The following is a 26,836-nucleotide window of genomic DNA, read 5'->3' on the forward strand; positions in this document are numbered from 1 at the left end:
TTTGCGACCTTTTGCCACATTTCAGGCTTCAAACATAAAGATATAAAACTGTATTTTTTTGTGAAGAATCAACAACAAGTGGGACACAATCATGAAGTGGAACGACATTTATTGGATATTTCAAACTTTTTTAACAAATCAAAAACTGAAAAATTGGGCGTGCAAAATTATTCAGCCCCCTTAAGTTAATACTTTGTAGCGCCACCTTTTGCTGCGATTACAGCTGTAAGTCGCTTGGGGTATGTCTCTATCAGTTTTGCACATCGAGAGACTGAATTTTTTCCCATTCCTCCTTGCAAAACAGCTCGAGCTCAGTGAGGTTGGATGGAGAGCATTTGTGAACAGCAGTTTTCAGTTCTTTCCACAGATTCTCGATTGGATTCAGGTCTGGACTTTGACTTGGCCATTCTAACACCTGGATATGTTTATTTTTGAACCATTCCATTGTAGATTTTGCTTTATGTTTTGGATCATTGTCTTGTTGGAAGACAAATCTCCGTCCCAGTCTCAGGTCTTTTGCAGACTCCATCAGGATTTCTTCCAGAATGGTCCTGTATTTGGCTCCATCCATCTTCCCATCAATTTTAACCATCTTCCCTGTCCCTGCTGAAGAAAAGCAGGCCCAAACCATGATGCTGCCACCACCATGTTTGACAGTGGGGATGGTGTGGTCAGGGTGATGAGCTGTGTTGCTTTTACGCCAAACATAACGTTTTGCATTGTTGCCAAAAAGTTCAATTTTGGTTTCATCTGACCAGAGCACCTTCTTCCACATGTTTGGTGTGTCTCCCAGGTGGCTTGTGGCAAACTTTAAACGACACTTTTTATGGATATCTTTAAGAAATGGCTTTCTTCTTGCCACTCTTCCATAAAGGCCAGATTTGTGCAATATACGACTGATTGTTGTCCTATGGACAGAGTCTCCCACCTCAGCTGTAGATCTCTGCAGTTCATCCAGAGTGATCATGGGCCTCTTGGCTGCATCTCTGATCAGTCTTCTCCTTGTATGAGCTGAAAGTTTAGAGGGACGGCCTGGTCTTGGTAGATTTGCAGTGGTCTGATACTCCTTCCATTTCAATATTATCGCTTGCACAGTGCTCCTTGGGAAATCTTTTTGTATCCAAATCCGGCTTTAAACTTCTTCACAACAGTATCTCGGACCTGCCTGGTGTGTTCCTTGTTCTTCATGATGCTCTCTGCGCTTTTAACGGACCTCTGAGACTATCACAGTGCAGGTTCATTTATATGGAGACTTGATTACACACAGGTGGATTGTATTTATCATCATTAGTCATTTAGGTCAACATTGGATCATACAGAGATCCTCACTGAACTTCTGGAGAGAATTTGCTGCACTGAAAGTAAAGGGGCTGAATCATTTTGCAAGCCCAATTTTTCAGTTTTTGATTTGTTAAAAAAAAAGTTTGAAATATCCAATAAATGTCGTTCCACTTCATGATTGTGTCCCACTTGTTGATTCTTCACAAAAAAATACAGTTTTATATCTTTATGTTTGAAGCCTGAAATGTGGCAAAAGGTCGCAAAGTTCAAGGGGGCCGAATACTTTCGCAAGGCACTGTAGGATTATGCAAAACATGTTCACAAAACTATTTCTCGTTAACTACTAAAACTATCTAGTACAGCAAGCAAACAACTTGAGTCATGGCAGAAAGGACTACAATAATGGTTTTATAATTCAAATACATTTACTTACTTAAAAGGGTGGTTCATCGAAAAATACTTTTAACCTCATTCGAATATTTACCTAGGCATTAGCCTTTACCAGAGACAGTTTTTAGGTTAGTTGGATCAGTATTTAGACTTCTGCAATTTTATTTCAAAATGTGACATTTACGATTTTATCTAGAATGTATGAAAAACTATATGTATTTATCTTCACTTTATGCAACAAATGTTGTCTCGTCATTGAATTGCCAAAAACAATCTGTTTTGCTTTAAACATGTTACAAAAATCAGCCTACTAGAGCTAATGTTTTCTTCAGTTTGTGACTCTGACCCAAGTCAGGGGCTCGGATTTTAATGAAAAAATTAGCGATATCATTGGGAAATATTAGGCTAGGTAAATATTTTAGCAAAGTAATCTTATCAAGATTTTAACTACAAGGGCTATTGCAGTGATTGGGGGCACCTTTGGTGTCTTTCGAAGGTACTTATGATAAACTTTGACATTAAATGGGGTTTCTATGGGAGAGGGCAAAGTCGAATTTGCTGATGCGCTAAACTAAATACTGACCCAACCAACCTAAAAAACTGTCTCTGGTGAAGGATAATGCCAAGGAAAATGTTCTAGTGAGATTAAACATATTTTTCGAAGAACCACCCCTTCAACATAGTTGATGAAAACATTAAACAAGGCAATACAACAGTTTACATTTCAAGATAATACTTTGAGCAAAGCATTTATCTAAACATGAATCTGAGAGGTAGGCAGAGAACATATGCTTGACTAAGCCCAAAACTAAATTCTAATATACTGTACTTGGAAAGGGGGAGAAAGATAGAAGGGGAGAGTGACAAAGCGAGGGAGACAGAGAAAGAAGGAGATAAGAGTTGTATAGTTACCACTGGGGCTGGAGGATAGGACTACATCCATCAAATCAAATCAAATTTATTTATATAGCCCTTCGTACCTCAGCTGATATCTCAAAGTGCTGTACAGAAACCCAGCCTAAAACCCCAAACAGCAAGCAATGCAGGTGTAGAAGCACGGTGGCTAGGAAAAACTCCCTAGAAAGGCCAAAACCTAGGAAGAAACCTAGAGAGGAACCAGGCTATGTGGGGTGGCCAGTCCTCTTCTGGCTGTGCCAGGTGGAGATTATAACAGAACATGGCCAAGATGTTCAAATGTTCATAAATTACCAGCATGGTCGTATAATAATAAGGCAGAACAGTTGAAACTGGAGCAGCAGCACGGTCAGGTGGACTGGGGACAGCAAGGAGTCATCATGTCAGGTAGTCCTGGGGCATGGTCCTAGGGCTCAGGTCCTCTGAAAGAGAGAAAGAAAGAGAGAATTAGAGAGAGCATATGTGGGGTGGCCAGTCCTCTTCTGGCTGTGCCGGGTGGAGATTATAACAGAGCATGGCCAAGATGTTCAAATGTTCATAAATGACCAGCATGGTCAAATAATAATAAGGCAGAACAGTTGAAACTGGAGCAGCAGCATGGCCAGGTGGACTGGGGACAGCAAGGAGTCATCATGTCAGGTAGTCCTGGGGCATGGTCCTAGGGCTCAGGTCAGTTGAAACTAGAGCAGCAGCACGGCCAGGTGGACTGGGGACAGCAAGGAGTCATCATGTCAGGTAGTCCTGGGGCATGGTCCTAGGGCTCAGGTCCATCATCAATGGTGACCACGTGACAATGTCAAAAACAATGTTTTGTTAATTTTGTAGTATTTCTTGATAAATTCTTTATTCTGAAACATTTTACAATCACGGATAATGATGTTAATAATCTATTCATATTTGTGTTCTGCAAAGTCCTAATATCAGTAACAATAATGGTTTTGTCCTAATACTTGGCACACCCCTATTAAAGACATACTGGGGTTGATTGCACGAACAAAACAATATTTTCTTTTAGAACAGGTGCACACAAACTGGAAGTCAGAGCAAATCCTAATATTAAAATACTGTATTGATTTCGGATATCGTTTTTTAAAAATATTCTAATATCATGCAAAAAACTGTGTTTCTGTCCATCACAAAGGAAAGTTTGAATACATTGTTGATAACTACTACAGTACTGTGCAAACAGCACATTTTGACCACAGCTTCTAAAGGTCCAAAATCATGTGTAACTGGCTTATGTATATTATTAAAGTTATTGTTTTATGATGTTTTACATGTCGAACTGGCAGAGGGTGTTAAACTTCAAGCGAACATTATCACTCGACTGAGCAAAGAACCATCAAAGTGCATTTCTTAGCTCATGACAGCTCTGTTTCCCAGAGGTGATGGCAGTCTCTTTGTTGACAGGCATTTGCAGTAAGTTGCTTAGTCATTTTTTAGTATAAATAATGTACAATAACATGTAAAATTATGAAATAAGACGTTTACTACAGCAGAACTACTAGTACTGTAAATGGCCAAAAAGGGGTTTTGTAGTTTATTTTATTATTTAATTGTATTATTTATTTATTACAAGAGTGTGAATAACCTGATCTCAGGTCTATTAATTTGTGCCAAGACTGTTGATTCATTTGGGGTTAGGCAGGCTATTCTGTACTCAAAGCAAATTTGTTTAAAGCCTCTTTTCTTTTTCTCCACAGCCTTTTTAATTAGGCGAAACCAGATGGATGAGAAGGATGTCTTAATAATAATTTAATCGAAATTGCTTTAAGTCCATGATTTAGGTTTAAAACTGCTTTTTTTGTTTTACTCAAAGGGAGTAACTTGGAGTCTAAGGCCTAACTTTTTGATTTGTTAACTCAGTTTAGTATTAAAATTGATAATTTTTCAAATATGATGTCCTCATATCTGTCAACTTCTTAATGTACACTGAACAAAACCATTTCAAACCTACTATAGTTATTGCTGTAGTATCACTAAGATTGCTATAATATTACCATAAGATATACCTTTTGTATATCTTTGTATATTGGTATAGTAGTGTATAGTGTTAGTTATTGCTATAGTATCACTATAAGATGATGTTATAGTATTCCTTTAAGATTACTGTAGTTATTCTATAGTATGTCTGAATTTACCACAAGAATACTATGCTTTTTTGTGATATTTATATAATACTCTTTTTATAGTAATCCTATAGTGCTTTTTGTAAGGGGTGCTCCAAATCGTTTTGAAAATCGGAGCATCTGCGACTGTAATTTAACATAACGAGCTGAACCTCTATCATTTTCCTGTCTTGCCACAGCACTGAACCGCGACACATTAAAGCATATGATTGGTCTAGTTATGTAAGGGATCAAGGGGATTTGATGTTTTGAAGAAACGCCCCTCAAAATTAGTGGAGTTGAATGGAGCGAGAGAACGTTCTCTGCGGAGTTTAGAAAACTAAAAAGAGTAGCATGGTTGCGCTGTTTCATGTACAATGTTGTCAACAAAAGTAGGTTGCTGTTACTTCAGTCCATATTGCTGAATGCAGCCTTTTGACAGCATGTACTAAAATTAATTTAATCCACTTGCATTAGTCCCTTCGTTTGGTGATTGGCATTTAGGCTGTGACAACAAGGCAGTAGATAGACCTACGTTTTAGCAGGGAAGTTTGGTACGGTGGCCTGATTTGTAACTATGAAATCAATTTGTCAAAGAGATAGTGAACCGAAACGTGTACGTTTGATTCTAAAGGGACAATTAATATAACAATTATTTGGTTAGTGTGTAGGGGCAGATTTATATAATTAATTCTTCAATTTCATGAACTATTTATTTATTCTGATCAGTGGAAAAATGTGAAAATGTGAAAATATGTAGAATTGCAGGAAATTAGCTTTAAAACAGTAAAATTGTACATATAGGGGTTGTGCCAGGGGGCAAAGAAATTCACATAACAAATCTCACTCCAAGCTTTTTTCAAAAGTTGGCAGCCCTGTTTAAGCTAGTAGTGGCTAACCAGGGATGGGATAATGTCAAAGTGGCTTTGATTGGATAGTAGTAGGAGCTCTATGTTTATGACAGTTTACAATGGAACACATGAAAGAAATGCATGTACTTTCAGAATTGATTGGCAAGTTACTCATAGGTGGGCTGCGAGAAACTAGTAGCTCGCGATCTACCTGTTGGAGAGCCCTGGCCGACAAACATTTCAACAAACATACTTCCTAGTAATGCCGAGGTTGTATTAGGGTTTGTTTAATACTCATGGTTTAATTTGTTTTCTTAAAAGTATTACTGTACTTTTTCTGATTGTAGTGACAAGGTAGGTAAATGATGATCATCATGACACAATATTACAATGTCAAGCCTTTAGGTAAGAAGTGAAAATCCCACACTTTACTTCAACATGATCAATTCACGACATACTAAAACTAAGAAAAATAACAAATGAGCGTGTGAATGTCAATTACCTTACTGTTAGAGGTAGAATGGTGCCACCTCTTGAGCAATTTTAGAAATGCTATTGGCTAAAAAATACTGCACCTTAAGGGAATCTTGTAATGTGAGACAATGACGTAACAGAGACTGGTAATATTCAAGGGTTTTAATCTAGAAGTACAAAGACTCAATATAAATATATTAAATTGTTGTCAGAGATCATAGTACCCTCAGCAGGAGAATTCTGTACAACTCTAGTTGTGGATCATTATTTACAGTTGAGGTCAAAGATTTGGGGAAAAGTTGGAAGGTATAAGGAACTCCCTCCTATACCGAACAGCAGCAAATCAAGTCCTTCTGCCACATTTATCATCTTAAGGCTTAAAAATCTTTAAAAAACACAATAGAGGGTGATGTTGGACAGATGCATTGCATTCCCATTCTAGTAACTGGTACTTAAGGGTGCTGATGTTTGGGAATCATCAGTCAAGGCTTCTTGGACTCAATGATCCTCAGACATCGCTTGTAGAGGCGAATAGGAGTCCCTCTTTTTGAGTCTTTACTTGTGCTCTGAGCATTAAGTCTTCCTCTTTCCTCCATGCTTTTAAGGACTTGAATTAGGTCAGTGGCTTGGGAAAATCCAGCAGTACAGCTACAGCAAGAGAGCAAAGAAAAATATATAAATAGTTGAACCGACAGGCATATGCACAGTTATTGTGCATATGGATTATTGTTATTAGATTGACAGTAAGTAAGACACTGACACATTGCATGTAATGTAACAATGAACAATTAGCCTTGTGAAGAGATCCATTGAAAAAGTTGTGGCTCATTGCAAATCTATCATCCTGAATTTGACCAACCTTTTCCCTCCATGACAGTCTTGCACACTCGGCACGTTGAAGCAGGATAGAGATACAAAGTCCTGCAGGAGGGATTGGAGAATTGTGGTCTTCTCCAAGTGTCTGATCTGATCAGCCAGCCTGAAATGTGATGGAAAAAGATAGGAGGAGACCAGCGCTCCAGGGAGAGAGCCAGTGGATGAGGAGAAAAGGTTAAGAGAAAGACAAACACTATCAGAAAGGAAATATATGAGACTCTGTGTGTGTGTGTGTGTGTGTGTGTGTGTGTGTGTGTGTGTGTGTGTGTGTGTGTGTGTGCGCATGTAACATGTGCGTCCATCTTGCGTAGTTGTCTAACCCAGCAGGCCCTAACCCTCTAACCCTTAGTTATTTAAGGCAGCTGCAAAAATACTTTAACACAGTCCATTTTAGTTACAAAATGCTCAGGATACATTGTACCAGTGGAGGCTCCTCAGAGGAAGGGGAGGACCATCCTCCTCAGTGAATTCCATAAGAATAGAAATAGTGAAACATACGAAAAAAGTTATGCTTTTTAGATAAAACTATACTAAATATATTCATGTTACCAAATAATTGATTAAAACACACTGTTTTGCAATGAAGGTCTACAGTAGCCTTAACAGCACTCTGTAGGGTAGCACCATGGTGTAGCTAGCTTCCGTCCTCCTCTAGGTACATTGTAGGGCTGTCCCCTACAACAACAAAAATCTTGGTGACCAAAAGTCGTCTGTTCTTTCGACCACTCGATAGGTTTACATTTTTTTTTTAAACGTGTATTTTTCCATATATAGACCTACCCTGTGTTTTAATAAAATCAACTACCGTAATTTCCGGACTATAAACCGCTACTTTATTCCCACACTTTGAACCCCGCGGATTATACAATGACGCAGCTAATTTATGGATTTTTCCCGCTTTCACAAGATTCATGCCGCCAAAAAACTGAGCACCGTCACATAATGTGACGTAAATCGAGCGCGCTCAAACTTCCCATCATTCTGATTACGGTAGTAATTTTGTCACCCTCATCATGGCAAAGACACGGAGAAATGCATATGATGCAGCTTTCAAGTTGAAGGCGATCGATCTGGCTGTTGGAAAAGGAAATAGAGCTGCTGCATGGGAACTTGGCCTTAATGAGTCGATGATAAGACGTTGGAAACAGCAGCGTGAGGAACTGACTCAGTGCAAAAATACAACAAAAGCTTTCAGAGGGAAGAAAAGCAGATGGCCCAAAGTATTTGCAGCCACTCGACATCAGTGTAAATCGTGCATTTAAGGTGGCGCTCCTTGTTCAGTGGGAGGCTTGGATGACAAGTGGGGAGAAATCCTTCACTAAAACGGGCCACAGGCGAAGAGCATCTTATGGTCAAGTCTGCCAGTGGGAGTCCTGACAGCGTGGAGCATTGTCAAAAAATCCACTATCATCAACAGGTTTCGAAAGGCTGGCCTGCTGCGTGTTGAAGGGGCAGCATGAGCTCAGCAGGGTATTTGCCTCCGGATGAAAGTGACGAGAGCGACAATGAAAACGATCCAACATCGGATGAAGCAATTCTGAGGCTATTCAACTCCGACACCGAAGGAGATGACTTCAGTGGTTTCAGTGCACAGGAGGAGGAAGATAGTGACCAATGACTTTCTTGGTAGGCTACTGTTTTATTTATTTTTGTTACAAGCCGTGTTTCGTTAAAGCCTATTTATTTTTGTTACAAGCCGTGTTTCGTTAAAGCCTATTTATTTTTGTTACAAGCCGTGTTTCGTTAAAGCCTATTTATTTTTGTTACAACGCCATGTTTCGTTTAAAGGCTGTGTAAAGTTAATTTGTTTCAATGTACCGGTAGGCACCTGCAGCTTATAGACATGTGCGGCTTATTTATGTACAAAATACATATTTTTTAATAATTCAGTGGGTGCGGTTTATATTCAGGTGCGCTTAATAGTCCAGCAATTACGGTATATGCTTGTCTGATGCTGTTTGATGAAATAATACACAAATGACTCAAGAGGGAGCAGAGATCAAGATCATCAGAAAAGAAAAAGCTGACCAGATCAACCTTCTCCCGCTCCTACTGGCTTTCGCAGGTTCTGCCATTACTCTCCTGAAGTTGCCGGTAATAGGCTACACTAGGAGTCTGCAACTATTTTCATGTGGAATGCAAATTTGTCTTACAATTTCTACCGATCATCATGTCAGTTATGGTTTTCATATGAACATTTTCGTGTTATAGTTTCATTTAGTTGATAAATAACGTCTTTGTATCTCAAATTCATTGGGATGTGGTTAATCAAAATTCTATTCTACTCTAAATTAAATTATACAAACCTACATAAAGCCATCAAATAAAAACATTGCAGGCTGCAGGTAGAAAATGTCCTAATAAAAATAGATCTATAAATCACATAGGCCAATATTAGCCTGTCTGCAACAAACTTTAAACCTGGTATCAACTATCAACTTGGGTCCAACCCGAAGCTCACACTAGCAGACTTGTAACATAAAATATTCTGGGCACCCAGAGCTTCCCACACCAGTAAGCTCGGGACAGACTCATCAGGTCGACCTATTTTCTGACTGTTTCCACTGGATCCGAGCATAACATTTTCCCCTTTCACGCGGACTGGTTATCGAAAGGGATATTTTTCAAATACTTTGAGGAACTATTGTCATTTTCAATGTGTATGTACAAACCCGACTTTGTTTGCTTGCTGTTTGAGGTGAAGAAAACATTACTTTGAGAAGCTCCACAGCTCAGAGGTGGTGCGTTAAGCCAATCAGAAATACTATTTGATCCCCAAATCGGTACATTTATATGCCTATAGGCCTAATTGCGTAATCAGTGCGCGTCCTTACTCAACATTGACAGTAGCGCTCCAAACAAAAGACAATGACTAAATTGACAAAACTTGTAAATGGAATGAAACTTGTTTCTCACAAGTGTAGCATAGGTTGTGCGCTCTGCAAACAACTTGTCCACTCTGACAATGAGAACGGTAAAAGACTGGAATAATAATATATTGAATGCATTAACAGAAATTAACATAACCAAACAAACATTGCAGATTAGAAATTATAGGAACTAACAGTAAATGTAGGCTACTACTGGTGATATGGGTCATGGGGAATTGATAGACAATAAAAATCAAGCCCCCCAGCCTCTGCAATGGATTAGTTCACTGAATCAGACTCGTGTGCCATAAAAAAATAAATACATATTTGCTAATGCTCAAAATATAATAATATTGGTCGACCAACAGCCTACCGACTAAACAATCAACCAGTCCACTACATTGACTAGCACATTGACTTCAATACAAAACCTAGGAGGCTCATGGTTCTCATCACAATTCCATAGACTTACACAGTAATTATGACAACGTTCTCCAACCAATCAGAGCTCTTGCAGCATGAACTGACATGTCCACCCAATCAAAGGATCAGAGAATGAATATAGTACTGAAAGCATAACCTACAGATAGCTTGCACTGCAGTACGTACAAAGTCGTGAGTAGTAGTTGACTGAAAGAGAGAAAGACAATAGTTGAAACGTTTTGAAGGAGAAGCAAGAGAGAGCTAGCTTTATTTCATTGTATTTTTATTCACCTTCACTTAGCTAGTGAATACAACTTGCTAGTTTAGCCTATTCAAACACCTGGCTCAATCAGAGAGGGATGCAATGTTAGCTAGCTGGGTATGTCTATCCAACACTGGAACTCCTCCAAGTCAAGGTACATTTTTGGTTTTATTAATTTATTGTCACCGTGGCCCACCGGTGTAGCTGCTAAACTGCTTGCTGACTGTACTGTTCTGCATGAATGTAGGGGCTTTACTAACACGTTAGTTATAGTAGCTATGTTGACTAGGTATGATGTTAGCTAATATGGTGACAACGATGTAGGCTGTGTGTAGCGGTTATGATATGAAGGTTTGGGTTGGAAAGGTTTTTTCGCCTGGTCACAGACAGCCGATGTGTTGTGCACTGAAGTCCACAAGCGAAGGGAAAAGGTGAGAGGAGAGCGCATAGATTCAAAAAGGAATTATACAATGAGCAAAATTATCAATCTGTTTGTATGTGGCTGATATGAAAGTGAACGGTTAGCGTGTGATCAGGTGTGTATTTATTCCGCCCATTCGGTTGAAAAAAATGTTTCTTAAAACGGAAGCAAACGGAATGGGGATAAACATACCTGAATTTGTCCAATAGAAACTTTAGTTTGCAACTGTTTCACTAATGATTACACCCTAGATCATCTAGATACAGGTAAGAGTGTGCCAGGCAGTATTTAATGTGTCACTGTCTGTCACCTTGATGACTCAAATGTTTCTCTCGCCCTGTGCACCTACGTTGAAAACGTTCATTCATAGGCTAGGTTGTAGCAACCTCATGATAGGTATAGTTTTAAAAAATGGTATCATGTAGTAGCCTAAACCTATCGATGTTACATTGAGCTGGGTGAATGGGATATGAATGACAGTCATCCAATATGCTGTAATAGAAATAAGGCCATGCTCATAAAAAAATAAGCATCACTGCATTGTACTGTATGGATACTTTCTCACCTGTGGGTGCAATCACAATGGTACACAGTCTTTGATCCCATGTTGTGGAGATCATATCTCTTCTCTAAAGGGGGAATTTTGTATTTACATTCATCCAAATGCTTGAGAGTGCCACAAAGAAGCATATTATCTGTAACACAGAGAACAAACAGAACATAATGAAGCTAGCTGAGTCATGACATGCAGTAAGTTAGTGTCCTTTGTAATTATTGGGACAGTGAGGCATTTTTCTTATTTTGACTACATCAAGCTTGTGACTCTACAAATGTGTTGGATGAATTTTCTGTTTGTTTTGGTTATGTTTCAGATAAGATTTTGCCCAAGATAAATGAATGGTAAATAATGCATTGTGTCATTCTGGAGTCACTTTTATTGTAAGTAAGAATAGAATATGTTTTCCAACACTTCTACATTAATGTGGGTGCTACCATGATTACAGATAATCCTAAATTAAATCGTGAACAATGAGTGAGAAAGTTAGACCCACAAATATAATACCCACCCCCCTTTAAAAAAATCCTACCCTCCCCCGTTATTGTAATGGTGAGAGGTTGGAATGTCTTGGGGGTATGATATTTGTGCGTCTCTAACTCACTCAACATTAGTCATGATTCATTCAGGATTATCTTTAATCATGGTAGCATCCTTATTACTGTTGAAGTGTTTAGAAACATATACTATACTTATTTACAATAAGTGACACGAAAATGACACTACATTTTTCCATTAATTTCTATTGGGCACAAAACAATCTGAAACAACCAAAACAAACAGAAAATGCATCTAACACATTTATAGGGTCACAAACTTGATGTAGTCATTGCGCACTATGAATATGGAACCAAATTCTTAACTTTTGACTACTTTAATACACAAGTGAATTTGTCCCAATACTTTTGGTCCCCTAAAATGGGGTAACTATGTATAAAAGTGCTGTAATGTCTAATTAAAGCTGACAGTCTGCACTTTAACCACTCTTGGGTAGGGGGCAGTATTTTCACATCCGGATGTAAAGCATGCTCAAAGTAAACTGCCTGTTACTCAGGCCCAAAAGCTAGGATATGCATATAATTGGTAGATTTGGATAGAAAACACTAAGGTTTCTAAAATAGTTAAAACCATGTCTGTGATTATAACAGAACTGATATGGCAGGCAAAACCCAGAGGACAAACCATCCCCCCCAAAAAACAATTCAGCCTACCACTATTTTCAATGGCTGTCACTTTTATTATAAGTTGAAGTCCTCCCAGATTGCAGTTCCTAGGGCTTCCACTAGATGTCAAGTCTTTAGAAAGAGTTTCAGCCTGGTTTTTGGAAAAAATGAGCCAGAAATATTAGTTTTTCTAGGTGGCTCCCATTTTGGCTGTAGTGGTTCCAAGCGTGTGAATGAGAGATAATAACGATTCTCCGTCTTAAATTTTATCGTTTATTTACGTATTAGGGTACCTAAGGTTTGATTATAAACGTTGTTTGACTTGTTTGGAAAAGTTCATTAGTAACGTTTGGGATGCATTTTGATGGAGGGAAACTGGGTGGATTATTGACTGAAGTGTGCCAGCTAAACTGAGTTTTTATGGATATAAAGAAGGACATTATCGAACAAAAGGACCATTTGTGATGTAACTGGGACATTTTGGAGTGCCAACAGAATAAGATCATCAAAAGGTAAGGCATTTTTTATATCGCTATTTCTGACTTTTGTGTCGCACCTGCCTGGTTGAAATATGTTTTTCATGCTTTTGTATGCGGGGCGCTGTCCTCAGATAATCGCATGGTGTGCTTTCGCCGTAAAGCCTTTTTGAAATCTGACACAGCGGATGGATTAACAAGAAGTTAAGCTTTATTTTGATGTATTACACTTGTGATGTTATGAAAGTTAAATATTTATAATTAGTTTGAATTTTGGGCTGTGCAATTTCACCAGATGTTGGCCAGGTGGGACGCAACCGTCCCACCTGCCCATAAGAAGTCAACCTCACAGTCATTTCTTATACAAAGTGCTGGAGTACTAAGCCAAAATAAAAAATAAAAAATAAATGCTTCACTGTCCCAATAATTACAGAGGGTTCTCACTGTATATCTAGAATGGCATCATCAAGCTTTTCCGAAAAAGTAAAATTAAAGCTTGGGGCAGTTGCAGGCTGGCCAGTTATCAGACTGATCGTGGGCTCATGGAGAAACACAAAACTACTACCTGTTGTCATAGATGGTGCACTCTCAGTAGGGGTTTGTATTAGAGGTGTGGTCCTTAGCTTTGAGGAGGCGGTCCTCTTAGTAATTGTGTTCTTCCAAAGGGTAGATGAGGTCATCACAGTTGCAGATGTTGTTCTCTTATTTGAGGGCATTGTTCTCTGAGTTTGAGATATTCTCCTCTGGGTTGGTGATGCAGTCTTGTTTGCTGAGGATATGGTCGTTGGTGTTTTAGTTATCTGTTCCAAACAGGCTTTGCCTCGTTCCCCCCTCCAGCGGCGAGGCTGAAAGGTATCTCCTCTTGGAGGGCCACAACGGTGAAGTTTCCTAAGGACCTTTGGGAGATTGGGACTTTTGGGTATAAGAGTTGTGGTTGTTAAAGTTGTTATCTGTGGATGAGGTGAAGGCTTTGGTATTGATGTTGTCCTCTGTCGTGACCGTGGTTTTTTCTTTGTTGTAGCTTGATTTTGAGGTGAGATCGTTTTTTCAGTTCTTGATCCAGTCTTTTGTGGAGCAGTTTTCATTTTTACCTGTGATGTGGTTGTAATAATTTTCGAAGCAGCTCTCTGAGTTGTGGGTGTGGTTTTCTGTTTTTGTGATGCACTCCTCGGTATCAGGGATGCAGTTGTCTGTATTAAGGGCGTGCTGGTCTGTGTTTGACTTGTGGTTGTTTGAGTTGTGAATGTTTTCTTGCCCCTGCTGCATCCTTTCCTGTGCTTGATCTGAAAGGTGTCTCCTCTGGGAGGACCTCTTGGAACACAGTCCTGTGAGGGGGAAAATAGCTTGGGGCGGTTCCCTTTGGGGATTAACCTGGTTGGGCTAGACAAGGGTCTCACTGTAACCAGGTTTTCCCCGGTGCCTGCTGAGGTTTGGGGGTCACTGCTGCCACCATGTTTACTTGCCGTGCGGTTGATGGTGTAATCGTTGGGATTTTTGAAGACTGCATATGGGGCCACCTTGGCCACCTTGCACCTGCATAGAGCAAAAATTGACTTATTAGACAGGCCAAACATGCCAAGAGAGAATCCTTTCATAAACACATAGGCAGTGTTGGTGTCGTTACTTAAAATAAGTAACGTATTACGTCCATCAACAGTAACATATTACTTTACTTATCACTCCCTGGAAAAAGTAACCACTTACACTACTATATTACTTTTGTGTTACACCCCAAAATATTGTGTGCCCTCACTCAATGTAAATGTTATGTTACTTAGGCCTATACACTAACACAAGTAACCTAATAATGACAGACACAAAATCTACAGCATACCAAGCTACAAGCTTGTTCACCTCTCCCTGGGCTAAAGTCTGTCATCCTGAACGATTATAATCATGCCTGGGTTGTTTGGAGGGGGTAGGCCTACATAGTCATCTTCAGCAGCAGTGATCAGGCCTTGGGGGTTTTCCGCTATGAGTTTTGTCTTGGCGTGTTGCTTTTGCAGGTGCTTCAAGAGATTGGAAGTTGTGTTTCTAGCAGTGAAGTGTTTTCTCATGCCTGGGCACAGTTTATGTTTTAAGGTTATATTCTTGTAATTTTGTCCTCACACCACATCAAAGTTTACTTTAGTTTAGTTGCACAAATAGAAAGACAGTTTGTTACTATTACAAACTGTGTGTGGGAGGGGGAAAAAAGGCCACAAGTAATGGGAGTACTTCCCCACTGAAACTCAACGTTTAAGATGCTTCTGCCATTTTTCATTGCCCTCACTAAAGCAGTTTGTAGTAGTGCGTTCGTAAACAGGAACTTGGTGTGAGGACGTCAGACTTAGGAAGAAAACAATACTGGGAGGGGGGGGTGGTAAAAATGGCGCCAACAGAGAGGGAATAATAATCACAAATATTTATTTGGATCCATAACTGTAATGGGAAGGGTAACAAAAGTAACAACAACCTATCTTTGATCAGTAACTATAGTATTATTACTTAAAATTGGAACAGTATTTTATTATATTACTTGTTACCGCAAAATAATATTATTATAACGCTTTACATTGTAACGCGTTACCCACAACGCTGGCAATAGGTCTCTCTGTATTTTTCACAACATTTCCCAACATCTCACAACATTTTTCTAATTGTGTATACATTAGCTTACTGGTTGTATTATTTGTAATTTCAGAGTCACTGTATATTTCATATGGGGGTGGGGGGGGAACATACAGTAATTACATTATCTAATACAATCTAAAAAGTTTCACTGCGTATTTTGAATACAGGGAATTACTTTTAATTTTCAATGTTTTGCTGGAATGGACCAGGGCAATGTGGTGTTGTCTGGAGGAAGAGTGAGGGGGCTGGATATCAGGCAAGTTATCACAAGCATCTCAGTTAAAACTGGAGAGTTTCTGCTGCAGTTTCAATTGCCCATCATATGATCCTTATTCAATTTTTTGATGGAACAATAGCATGTCCCATATTACTATCCTTATCACAGTATTATAGAACTAAGTCCATGTACTGTAAAGACTTGATCAGGACAGTATCGCTTACACATACTACATTATTTCTGACAGACAGTACTCACATTCCCCACCAGTTAAGCTCAGTACATTGACTCCTGGGAGTGAACTCGAAGCAGGGCATCTTGAGGAGATTGAAGAAGCTGAAGCCCACCATATTGGAGATGGTATCATTTACACGCTGGAGGCACTGGCGAAACCTGATGACAACAGAAAGAAGGGTAGATAATGCCACGACCGTGGCATTAAAGGGAAATTTCTAAAATGTTGAACTTCATATTCATCATATCCAGCCCCACCCCAACATATGTGAAAATGGTGTTTCTTTGTGTTGTAGTAAAAAAAATATTTTAAAAAATAAAAAAGAGGAATATAAGCGTTTCCAATGACAATCAATCAATTATGGGCCAATGCATATGCACAATTGCTTAAAATTACATGATACACACCGATGTCATCATTGGGAACACTTATCTTCATCCATCTTTTACTACAAAACATAGAAACGCGCTATTTTAACATATGTTGACGTTGGGGTGCTGCTCGAAATAATGAATGAAGTTTAACATGATAGAAACGTCCCTTTAAGTCATCAGTTTTCCTAAGCTTACCATTGCTGTCTTAAGCTCAAACAACAAATCAGGGATTTCTCACCCAAGGAATAGTTCAAATAGGTTGGCAAACTTGGCATGTTGTCAGCCAGAGTAAATCACAAGTGTTATACAATAAGTGTTGTATAACACTTATTATTATTGAATAGTTGATGTTTCCCATAATTTATTTAATGCCAATGTGTCCAACAGAGCCACATATCGTTGTTGCTTGGTATTCACAGGGAGAAGTGACAAGTCAAAACATGACATTTTACAGGAAGATTTAAATTGCTTACGAGGAAACATGAAGTGACGTGCTATACATCGGTTTAGGGCCGGGTAGGGAATGTTGATTCATAACTAGGGAACAGGCAGGGCTCGGGTATCACTCAATTGATCACTAACATTTTGAAGCCGAGCCATGGACCTGCTCTGCTTTAGAGCCCTTCACAGGCATGGATTTTAAGCCTGAGCCCGACCCATGTCCGCAACGTTCAGGCACCTTACTGTGGAATGAATCATGTGTATGACCTTGTCAGTTAAACCTGGGAGGAGAACGAGACTGCATCGTCTGTCTGGCATTCATGCATAAAGGAAATTAATCAGAGTGGGAACTCAGAGCTAGGAGTTGACACCTCACTTAGATCTCCAAAGTGTCTGATTAGGAGTCCTGAAAGAGACGGGCAATTATTGCTCACCCTAAAAAGGTTCTAAATAGAACCTTCTAGAGTTCTTTGGTTTATTACCTAAGGGGAACCCTTTTTGGTGCTAGGTAGAACCCTTTGCAGAAGGTTACCTAGAACATTCTATCTATGGTTCTTCATAGAACCTCCTGTAAATGGTCCTACCTAGAACCCTCTGACAGGTTCAACAAAGAATGCTTTTATCTTTGAAGGTTTTTTTCCTAGAACCCTATATGAATGGTTCCACCAACCTTATTAGCCTTTAAAATGGTACTTTTTATAACAATACATTACATAAATCATAAGGTCTTTCTTTGAGGGCCTAGTTAGACCCTAACAGGAAACACCTGGTTTACAGGCCAAATCAAATTTTATTTGTCACATGCACCGAATACAACAGGTGTATTTCACCTTATCGTGAAATGCTTACTTACAAGCCCTTAACCAACAATGCAGTTCAAGAAATGGAGTTAAGAATATTTATTTCAATAAAAGTACAAATTCAAATAAAATGTATCACAACAATATTACATAACAATAACGAGCATATATACAGGGACTACCGGTACTGAGTCAATGTGCAGGGGTACAGGTTAGTGGAGGTAATTTGTACTTGATGGTAGGGGTAAAGTGACTATGCATAGATAATAATAAACAGTGAGTAGCAGCAGGTGGGGGTGGGGTCAATGTAAATAGTCCGGGTGGCCATTTGATTAATTGTTCAGCAGTCTTATGGCTTGTGGGTAAAAGCTCTTTAAGGAGCCTTTTGGACCTAGACTTGGCGCGCCGGGACTGCTTGCTGTGCGGAAGCAGAGAGATAAGTCTATGACTTGGATGACTGGAGTCTTTGACACCGCCTAGTATATAGGTCCTGGATGGCAGGAAGCTTGGCCCCAGTGATGTACTGGGCCGTACACACTACTCTCTGTAATGCCTTGCAGTTGGATGCCAAGCAGTTGCCATACCAGGCGGTGATGCAATTGGTCAGGATGCTCTCCATGGTGCAGCTGTATAACTTTTTGAGGATCTGGGGACCCATGCCAAATCTTTTCAGTCTCCTGAGGGGGTCTTGGTGTGTTTGGACCGTGATAGTTTGTTGGTGATGTGGACACCAAGGAACTTGACGCTCTCGACCCGCTCCACTACAGCCCCGTCGATGTTAATGGGGGGCCTATTTGCCTCTCCTTTTCCTGTAGTCCACGATCATCTCCTTTGTCTTGCTCGCATTGAGGGAGAGTGTTAGAAGGAACTAGAAGCACAAGCATTTCGCTACACTCGCATTAACATCTGCTAACCATGTGTATGTGACAAATAAAATTTGATTTGATTTGATTTGATTTATCCTGGCACCACACTGTCAGGTCTCTGACCTCCTCCCTATAGGTTGTCTCATCGTTGTCGGTGATCAGGCCTACCACTGTTGTGTCGTCAGCAAACATAATGATGGTGTTGGAGTCGTGCTTGGCCACGCAGTCGTGGTTGAACAGGGAGTACAGGAGTGGACTAAGCATGCACCCCTGAGGGGCTCCGGTGTTGAGGTTTAGCATAGTAGATGTGTTGTTGCCTACCTTTACCACCTGGTGGCTGCCCGTCAGGAAGTCCAGGATCCAGTTGCAGAAGAAGGTGTTTAGTCCCATGGTCCTTATCTTAGTGATGAACTTGGTGGGCACTATGGTGTTGAATGCTGAGCTGTAGTCAATGAACAGCATTCTCACATAGGTGTTCCTTTTGTCTCAGAGGGAAAGGGCAATGTGGAGTGTGATTGCGTCATCTGTGGATCTGTTGGGGCGGTATGTGAATTGGAGTGGGTCTTGAGTTTCCGGGATGATGGTGTTGATGTGAGCCATGACCAACCTTTCAAAGCACTTCATGACTACCGACGTGAGTGCTACGGGGCGGTAGTCATTTAGGCAGGTTACCTTGACATTCTTGGGCACAGGGACCATGGTGGTCTACTTGAAACATGTAGGTATTACAGACTCTGTCAGGGAGAGGTTGAAAATGTCAGTGAAGACACTTGCCAGTTGGTCCATGCATGCTCTCTCCTTTTCCCTGATAATGCTTCTGGCCCCACGGCCTTGTGAATGTTGACCTGTTTTAAAAGGTCTTGCTCACATCGGCTACACAAAGTGGGATCACACAGTCCAGCTGGTGCTCTCATGCATGCTTCAGTGTTGCTTGCCTCGAAGCGACCATAAAAAGGCATTTAGCTCGCCTGGTTGGCTCGCGTCACTGGGCAGCTTGCGGCTGGGTTTCCCTTTGTAGTCCGTAATAGTTTGCAAGCCCTGCCACATTCGACGAGTGTCAGAGCCGGTGTAGTATGATTCAATCTTAGTCCTGTATTGACACTTTGCCTGTTTGATGGTTCATCTGAGGGCATAGCGGGATTTCTAATAAGCGTCTGGATTAGTGTTTGGCTCCTTGAAAGCAGCAGCTCTAGCTTTTAGCTCAGTGCGGATGTTGCCTGTAATCCATGGCTTCTGGTTGGGATATGTTCGTACAGTCACTGTGGGGACTACGTCTTTTTTATGGGGGAGTGCGACTTTCTTTTCATTCACCTTATTTTATTGGTGCATGCATTGTGGTAATCCAAATTGGGGTGCCATTTAACAATGCACTATGCAGAAATCACACCTCCATTTCCTTGTTGCAAAAAACAACTTGCTTTATGTGACAAAACAAGCAAGCATAGTGTAGAGAATCATTGTTCCAGCTAAACTGTGTTCCATCTAAACTGCTGTGAAATATATTTTCCATAACCCAAATATTGTATTGTCAGCTGTTTGAAGCAGGTGTACAAAACCGTATGTAATAGATACAAAAGAACTTCAGAACGGGAAGCATAGAAATAGCCCACATAGAACAGATATAGAGCTTCTTAGACTTGCTTTCAATTAGAATGAGAGATCTATAACTCACATTTCGATTTGAATTTGATTGGGTTGCCCAAAAAGTTACATATTGCAGCTTTAAGCCTATAGCATATTTACAGTTTTACTGAGTGGGAAAAAAACATAGATCTTTATCCTGACTCTGAAGTTAGACTACAATTTGTACTCTAAAGCACTGAATCAAATGATCTGATATAGTATCATTGGTACAATGGCACACTCTACCCGACATTCCAGAAAAGAAAAACACCTATCAGTTAGCAGATGAGCCATGCACCATACCCCTGAAAAATAAAGGTCAGCATAATGAAAAGTCTGTCTTTATTGAACATTATTGAGTTATAGCTCTAAGGTGTTCCCCTTCAGGGGACTGGAATGTATGTCTGTGTCATACCTGGAATGTGATGGATGCTGCCCAGGGGCTACACATTGAGGCTCACCTTTTGTCACAGTCACAGTGTGAGATGGTGAAGAAGTTGGGATTGAAAACACCATAGTTCACTGTGAAGGAGGGGATAGTGTTACTGCAGTGGTCATGCTCACGGCAGCACCCGTCTGCTCGCTCAAACATTCCTACAACAAGAAACAAACAGTGGAGAGACTAAATAAGTCTCTCAGATCATTAAATACACATTTCATGTGTAATGACACATTGCTACTAGAGGTCGACCGATTATGATTTTTCAACGCCGATACCGATTATTGGAGGACCAAAAAACGCCGATACTGATTATCCGGCCGATATACAGTGGGGCAAAAAAGTATTTAGTCAGCCACCAATTGTGCAAGTTCTCCCACTTAAAAAGAAGAGTGAGGCCTGTAATTTTCATCATAGGTACACTTCAACTATGACAGACAAAATGAGAAGAAAAAAATCCAGAAAATCACATTGTAGGATTTTTTATGAATTTATTTGCAAATTATGGTGGAAAATAAGTATTTGGTCACCTACAAACAAGCAAGATTTCTGGCTCTCACAGACCTGTAACTTCTTCTTTAAGAGGCTCCTCTGTCCTCCACTCGTTACCTGTATTAATGGCACCTGTTTAAACTTGTTATCAGTATAAAAGACACCTGTCCACAACCTCAAACAGTCACACTCCAAACTCCACTATGGCCAAGACCAAAGAGCTGTCAAAGGACACCAGAAACAAAATTGTAGACCTGCACCAGGCTGGGAAGACTGAATCTGCAATAGGTAAGCAGCTTGGTTTGAAGAAATCAACTGTGGGAGCAATTATTAGGAAATGGAAGACATACAAGACCACTGATAATCTCCCTCGATCTGGGGCTCCATGCAAGATCTCACCCCATAGGGTCAATATGAAAACAAGAACGGTGAGCAAAAATCCCAGAACCACACGGGGGGACCTAGTGAATGACCTGCAGAGAGCTGGGACCAAAGTAACAAAGCCTACCATCAGTAACACACTACGCCGCCAGGGACTCAAATCCTGCAGTGCCAGAATTGTCCCCCTGCTTAAGCCAGTACATGTCCAGGCCCGTCTGAAGTTTGCTAGAGAGCATTTGGATGATCCAGAAGAAGATTGGGAGAATGTCATATGGTCAGATGAAACCAAAATATAACTTTTTGGTAAAAACTCAACTCGTCGTGTTTGGAGGACAAAGAATGCTGAATTGCATCCAAAGAACACCATACCTACTGTGAAGCATGGGGGTGGAAACATCATGCTTTAGGGCTGTTTTTCTGCAAAGGGACCAGGACGACTGATCCGTGTAAAGGAAAGAATGAATGGGGCCATGTATCATGAGATTTTGAGTGAAAACCTCCTTCCATCAGCAAGGGCATTGAAGATGAAACGTGGCTGGGTCTTTCAGCATGACAATGATCCCAAACACACCGCCCGGGCAACGAAGGAGCGGCTTCGTAAAAAGCATTTCAAGGTCCTGGAGTGGCCTTTGGTGGGAGTTGAAAGTCTGTTGCCCAGCAACAGCCCCAAAACATCACTGCTCTAGAGGAGATCTGCATGGAGGAATGGGCCAAAATACCAGCAACAGTGTGTGAAAACCTTGAAGACTTACAGAAAACGTTTAACCTCTGTCATTTCCAACAAAGGGTACATAACAAAGTATTGAGATTATTAGTATTTGTATTTGTATTTGGTCAACAAAAGTTTTTCTCCAACATAATTTGCAAATAAATTCATTAAAAATCCTACAATGTGATTTTCTGGATTTCTTTTCTCATTTTGTCTGTCATAGTTGAAGTGTACCTATAATGAAAATTACAGGCCTCTCATCTTTTTAAATTGGAGAACTTGCACAATTGGTGGCTGACTAAATACTTTTTTGCCCCACTGTACATATATGTTTGTATATGTAATAATGACAATTACAACAATAGTGAATGAACAATGAACACTTATTGTAACTTAATATAATAGATCAAATCTATTTAGTCTCAAATAAATAATGAAACATGTTAAATTTGGTTTAAATAAGGCAAAAAACAGTGTTGGAGAAGGAAGTAAAAGCGCAATATGTGCCATGTAAAAAAAGCTAACGTTTAAGTTCTTTGCTCAGAACATGAGAACATTTGAAAGCTGGTGGTTCAGTATTCCCAGTTAAGAAGTTTTAGCTTGTAGTTATTATGACGTGTCGACTATTTTTGTCTATACCATTTGTATTTCATATACCTTTGACTATTGGACGTTCTAATAGGCACTTAGTATTGCCAGCCTAATCTCAGGAGTTGATAGGCTTGAAGTCATAAACAGTGCTGTGAAGCAAGCATTGCTAAGAAGAGCTGCTGGCTAACGCCGTAAAGTTTGAATGAATGCTTAAGAGCCTGCTGCCGCCTACCACCGCTTAGTCAGACTGCTCTATCAAATCATAGACTTAATTATAATATAAATAACACAGAAATATGAGCCGTTGGTCATTAATATGGTCAAATCCGGAAACTATAATTTCGAAAAACAAAACGTTTATTCTTTCAGTGAAATACGGAACCGTTCCGTATTTTATCAAACGGGCAGCAACCCTAAGTCTAAATATTGCTGTTACATTGCAGAACCTTCAATGTTATGTCATAAATACGTAAAATTCTGGCAAATTAGTTCGCAACGAGCCAGGCAGCCCAAAATATTGCATATGCCCCGACTCTGCTTGCACTGAACGCAAGAGAAGTGACACAATTTCCCTTGTTAATATTGCCTGCTAACAATTTATTTTAACTAAATTTGCAAGTTTAAAAAAATATACTTCTGTGTATTTATTTTAAGAAAGGCATTGATGTTTATGGTTAGGTACATTCGTGCAACGATTGTGCTTTTTTCACGAATGTGCTTTTGTTAAATCCTCCCCCGTTTGGCGAAGTAGGCTGTGATTCAATGATAAATTAAAAGTCACCGCATTGATTATATGCAACGCAGGACCAGCTAGTTAACCTAGTAATATCATCAACCATGTGTAGTTAACTAGTGATTATTTTTTATAAGATAAGTTTAATGCTAGCTAGCAACTTACCTTGGCTCCTTGCTGCACTCGCGTAACAGGTGGTCAGCCTGCCACACAGATTCCTCGTGGAATGCAATGTAATTGGCGTCCAAAAATGACAATTACCGATTGTTATGAAAACTTGAAATCATCCCTAATGAATCGTCCTTGTCAATTAATCGGTCGACCTCTAATGGCTACAATGGGTGGTCAGTAGTAGCACCAAGCACTAATGTTATAGATCAATAAGTAAGATGTGATATAGTACTTGCTGGAAAAGAAGTAGGCCTACAGTACACACATGGCAACTCCAAGGAGTTGTCCTGATCAAATAGGCTACAGACAAATAGGGATAAGGAATGATAAAGTGAAGAGTGCATACATGCAAACTATAAATGAATGAGAGAAAAATAAAGATTAAGGTTAAAGAAAGATATGGAATTGAGAATTAAGTTACAGGTAAAGCACTCAAATTTCATTCAAGTCTGGGCAACTTCAACTCATAAATCTTTAAGGTTGTGCCCTGTGCCCAATTTGAGGCTAAATATTTTTTTTGTTATTAACTCTGTCCTCTGTGTGGGACTGTCCCATATGTTGTCCAGAAACAGCTATCCTTGTGGCTCTTGTTTTCACTATACATTACATTATGAAGCAGCCCAAATATGGTTTTAAGAACAGAAGGCTTTCCCAACTTTGAAAAACTTTGATACAACATGACAAGGTATTGTAATGAAACAGCAGGGCGCACGTCTCGAACCCTCGACCTTCTAGCCCGAGGTCCGGCGCGCTGTCGACTGTGCCGCAAAAGCATGCTCGTGCTGCAGGGTCGATTTCCGCGCTTATAAACCCAGGGTCATTACAGTATATACTATTATGTGATATTTCATACAGAGTATAATATTCACTCTTTTCACTAATAAAAAGTGTTGAGGGTGTGAATTACAAATGTATAGATACATTTATACTGTAAATAGCCTACTGTATTTTGAGTCTATTGGACACATCTATCTGAAAAACATCTCTGGTGATCAGCATGTGTGAAGTGTAAATATTATTCTACTCACCTAACTGCTTGTAGTCAATCGCTTTGCTTCCAGTGCCACACCAAAGTGTCCCAGGAAATACCCACGCGCGTTTCCTACGGGATTTTGCACCCGAAATATGTTGTTGCTCCAATGGGTAATTTTTCGTCTGTTTGATAAATCCATCGACAGGACTCAGTGGGCACAGGTTGTCTGGACTCAACAACGCCCTGATATTGAAGAGGGATAATTCCACGAGGCTCTCCGGGCGCGTTTGGCGGCAACGAAACAGGTAACTGGCAGTGGCTACAGGGTCGTTGTTAATTGAGCATTTTACAAGCTGCTTCTCTGACCATTCGCTCACATATAACATCAATGTATGAGTCCCGACCATATTTCGGAGGAAGCTTAGGCGCGTGTGTCCTAGTCCAGTGAAACTCGTCCTGTGGCAGAAGTTGGCGTTTTGCGCGTCGGTCCCTGCTGACATCTTCACATCATGTGCACTTAGCAAACTGAGCAATGACAAGCACAGAACAAATTGCAGTAAACGTTTGTTTATCATATCAAAATAGACTAAATGATATTAATACATCAATTAAAAAAGTAACAGCCGTCTCAATAGAGCTCTCCAGCTTGTAGTCCTAAAAACCGGAAATTAGTTGCCTCTAGTTCGTTCAGTCCGCCACAGTGGACGCGTCATAATACCCATAAAAACACCGACTTGGTTCCAATGTTTTTTCAGACATTCATGTTTCACACCGTGAATTGTATAAACACTTCAAATTAAGTGTGTGTTTGGTGTAGGCTTACCTTGGCATGACGTTTTGTCAACCGTGTAATTCTCTCTCAGACAAGGTGAGATTTATCAATACATTCGTCTCAATTTACTAAAAAAAAATTGAAACGCTAATTAGCAACAAAGACTTTCGCAAGACTCTTAATTCCTGCAAGAAGCTCCTGCACACAATCTCTAGCCTACACTGTCAACTACCGACCAGCGCGATCAGAGGCCTGTGCCTAATCCATGATGAAATCTTCAGCTGTATTGAAATTAATTGAATAAAGTTTTGAACTTCTAAGGTCCGCTTTCAATGGCTTAGCTAGCCACACTTTAGCTAGCTACTTAGCAGAGCAGCAGATCAAAACATTGTTTTGTATTTACAAGTGGTGGAAAAAGTACCCAATTGTCATACTCGAGTAAAACTAAAGATGTTGGTATCTAAAAACATAGGGATCTGGACTGTAAGATTCATAGTATTACTCTCAGTAATCATGCCCCAGTATCTATAATGTGGGACATAGAAAGGAATACCTCAGCAAATCGCTGGAGGCTCAACACCTCATTGGTAGGGGACACTGGCTTCCAAGGCTACATCAGGACAGAGTTTATGAAATTCCTTGAATTCAATGATACAGCAGAGATTTCTCCTACAACCTATGGGAGGCGTCTAAGGTGATATTGATGAGTAAAATTATGTATTTTCTTCAACCTTGAAAAAGCTAGTGACCAAATGTTTAGAACTTGAGAAGAAAATAGAAGGTCTAGAACAATCACAGATGGCCATAGCTGAAAATCTAACACAGCTAAATGAGGCGAAGAGAGTACTAGATGGATTGCTGAGAGAGAACGTAGAAAGAAACCTATGATTTTTAACACAGATACTATGATCATGGGAGTAGAGCCAGTTGACTTTTGGCATTTCAACTCAGGAAACAGTCTGCGTTGACAATTGTACAGAAAATTAAAAGCACTAATTAAGACAAACCCTTTCTGTACAAACCAAAATAAATATCTGATGCCTTTGCTAAGTTCTGTAAGATATTGTACTCTAACACAGACATGTGGGGATGTCAACAGAATTGATCCCTATTTGGATTCCATTAATTTACCCAAAATAGATCAAGCTGCCCCAAAAAAATCATTGATGTTCCCATAACAAGGGAAGAGATTGAATAATAATAAAAGTCCTGGATCAGATAGCTACTCAAATTAGTTTTATAAAAATTGTATTGACCTCATTTGCCCACTGTTGGAGAGGGCCTATTCCCATGCTCTCCAGAAGGGGGAGCTCCCGCTATGCTGGAAGAAGGTGATTATA

At 40.0% G+C, this 26,836-nt stretch overlaps 1 protein-coding gene across 3 annotated transcripts; it reads right to left on the reverse strand.

Moving 5' to 3' along the window:
* Positions 1–6,166: 6,166 nt before the first annotated feature.
* LOC112233520 lies at positions 6,167–25,712 on the reverse strand. 3 transcript variants are annotated; one of them, XM_024401209.2, is made up of 8 exons: positions 25,548–25,712; positions 24,780–25,249; positions 20,697–20,829; positions 16,155–16,289; positions 13,632–14,599; positions 11,437–11,566; positions 6,879–6,998; positions 6,167–6,667 (listed from the first exon to the last, which is right to left on the reverse strand). In XM_024401209.2, exons 1-8 carry the CDS (start codon positions 25,553–25,555, stop codon positions 6,502–6,504), a joined length of 2,130 nt encoding a protein of 709 aa, XP_024256977.1. In that variant the 5' UTR covers positions 25,556–25,712; the 3' UTR covers positions 6,167–6,501. The 3 variants fall into 3 exon arrangements, with proteins under 3 accessions (XP_024256977.1, XP_024256978.1, XP_024256976.1); XM_024401210.2 differs by lacking the exon at positions 25,548–25,712 and having other exon boundaries at positions 20,697–20,757; positions 24,780–25,417; XM_024401208.2 differs by lacking the exon at positions 25,548–25,712 and having other exon boundaries at positions 24,780–25,417.
* Positions 25,713–26,836: the final 1,124 nt, after the last annotated feature.

This window comes from Oncorhynchus tshawytscha, linkage group LG04 (genome assembly GCF_018296145.1).
Source record: "Oncorhynchus tshawytscha isolate Ot180627B linkage group LG04, Otsh_v2.0, whole genome shotgun sequence".
In the NCBI taxonomy this organism is placed as follows: Eukaryota; Metazoa; Chordata; class Actinopteri; order Salmoniformes; family Salmonidae; genus Oncorhynchus; species Oncorhynchus tshawytscha.

Excerpts from the sequence above, each read along its gene's own strand:
- LOC112233520 (XM_024401208.2), bottom strand. The coding sequence starts at position 25,299 with ATGATAAACAAACGTTTACTGCAATTTGTTCTGTGCTTGTCATTGCTC. Across the intron at positions 16,290-20,696 it reads CACTGTGACTGTGACAAAAG|GTTTCGCCAGTGCCTCCAGC; the intron begins GTGAGCCTCAAT and ends TGTTGTCATCAG. Across the intron at positions 6,668-6,878 it reads GACTGTCATGGAGGGAAAAG|CTGTACTGCTGGATTTTCCC; the intron begins GTTGGTCAAATT and ends CTCTTGCTGTAG.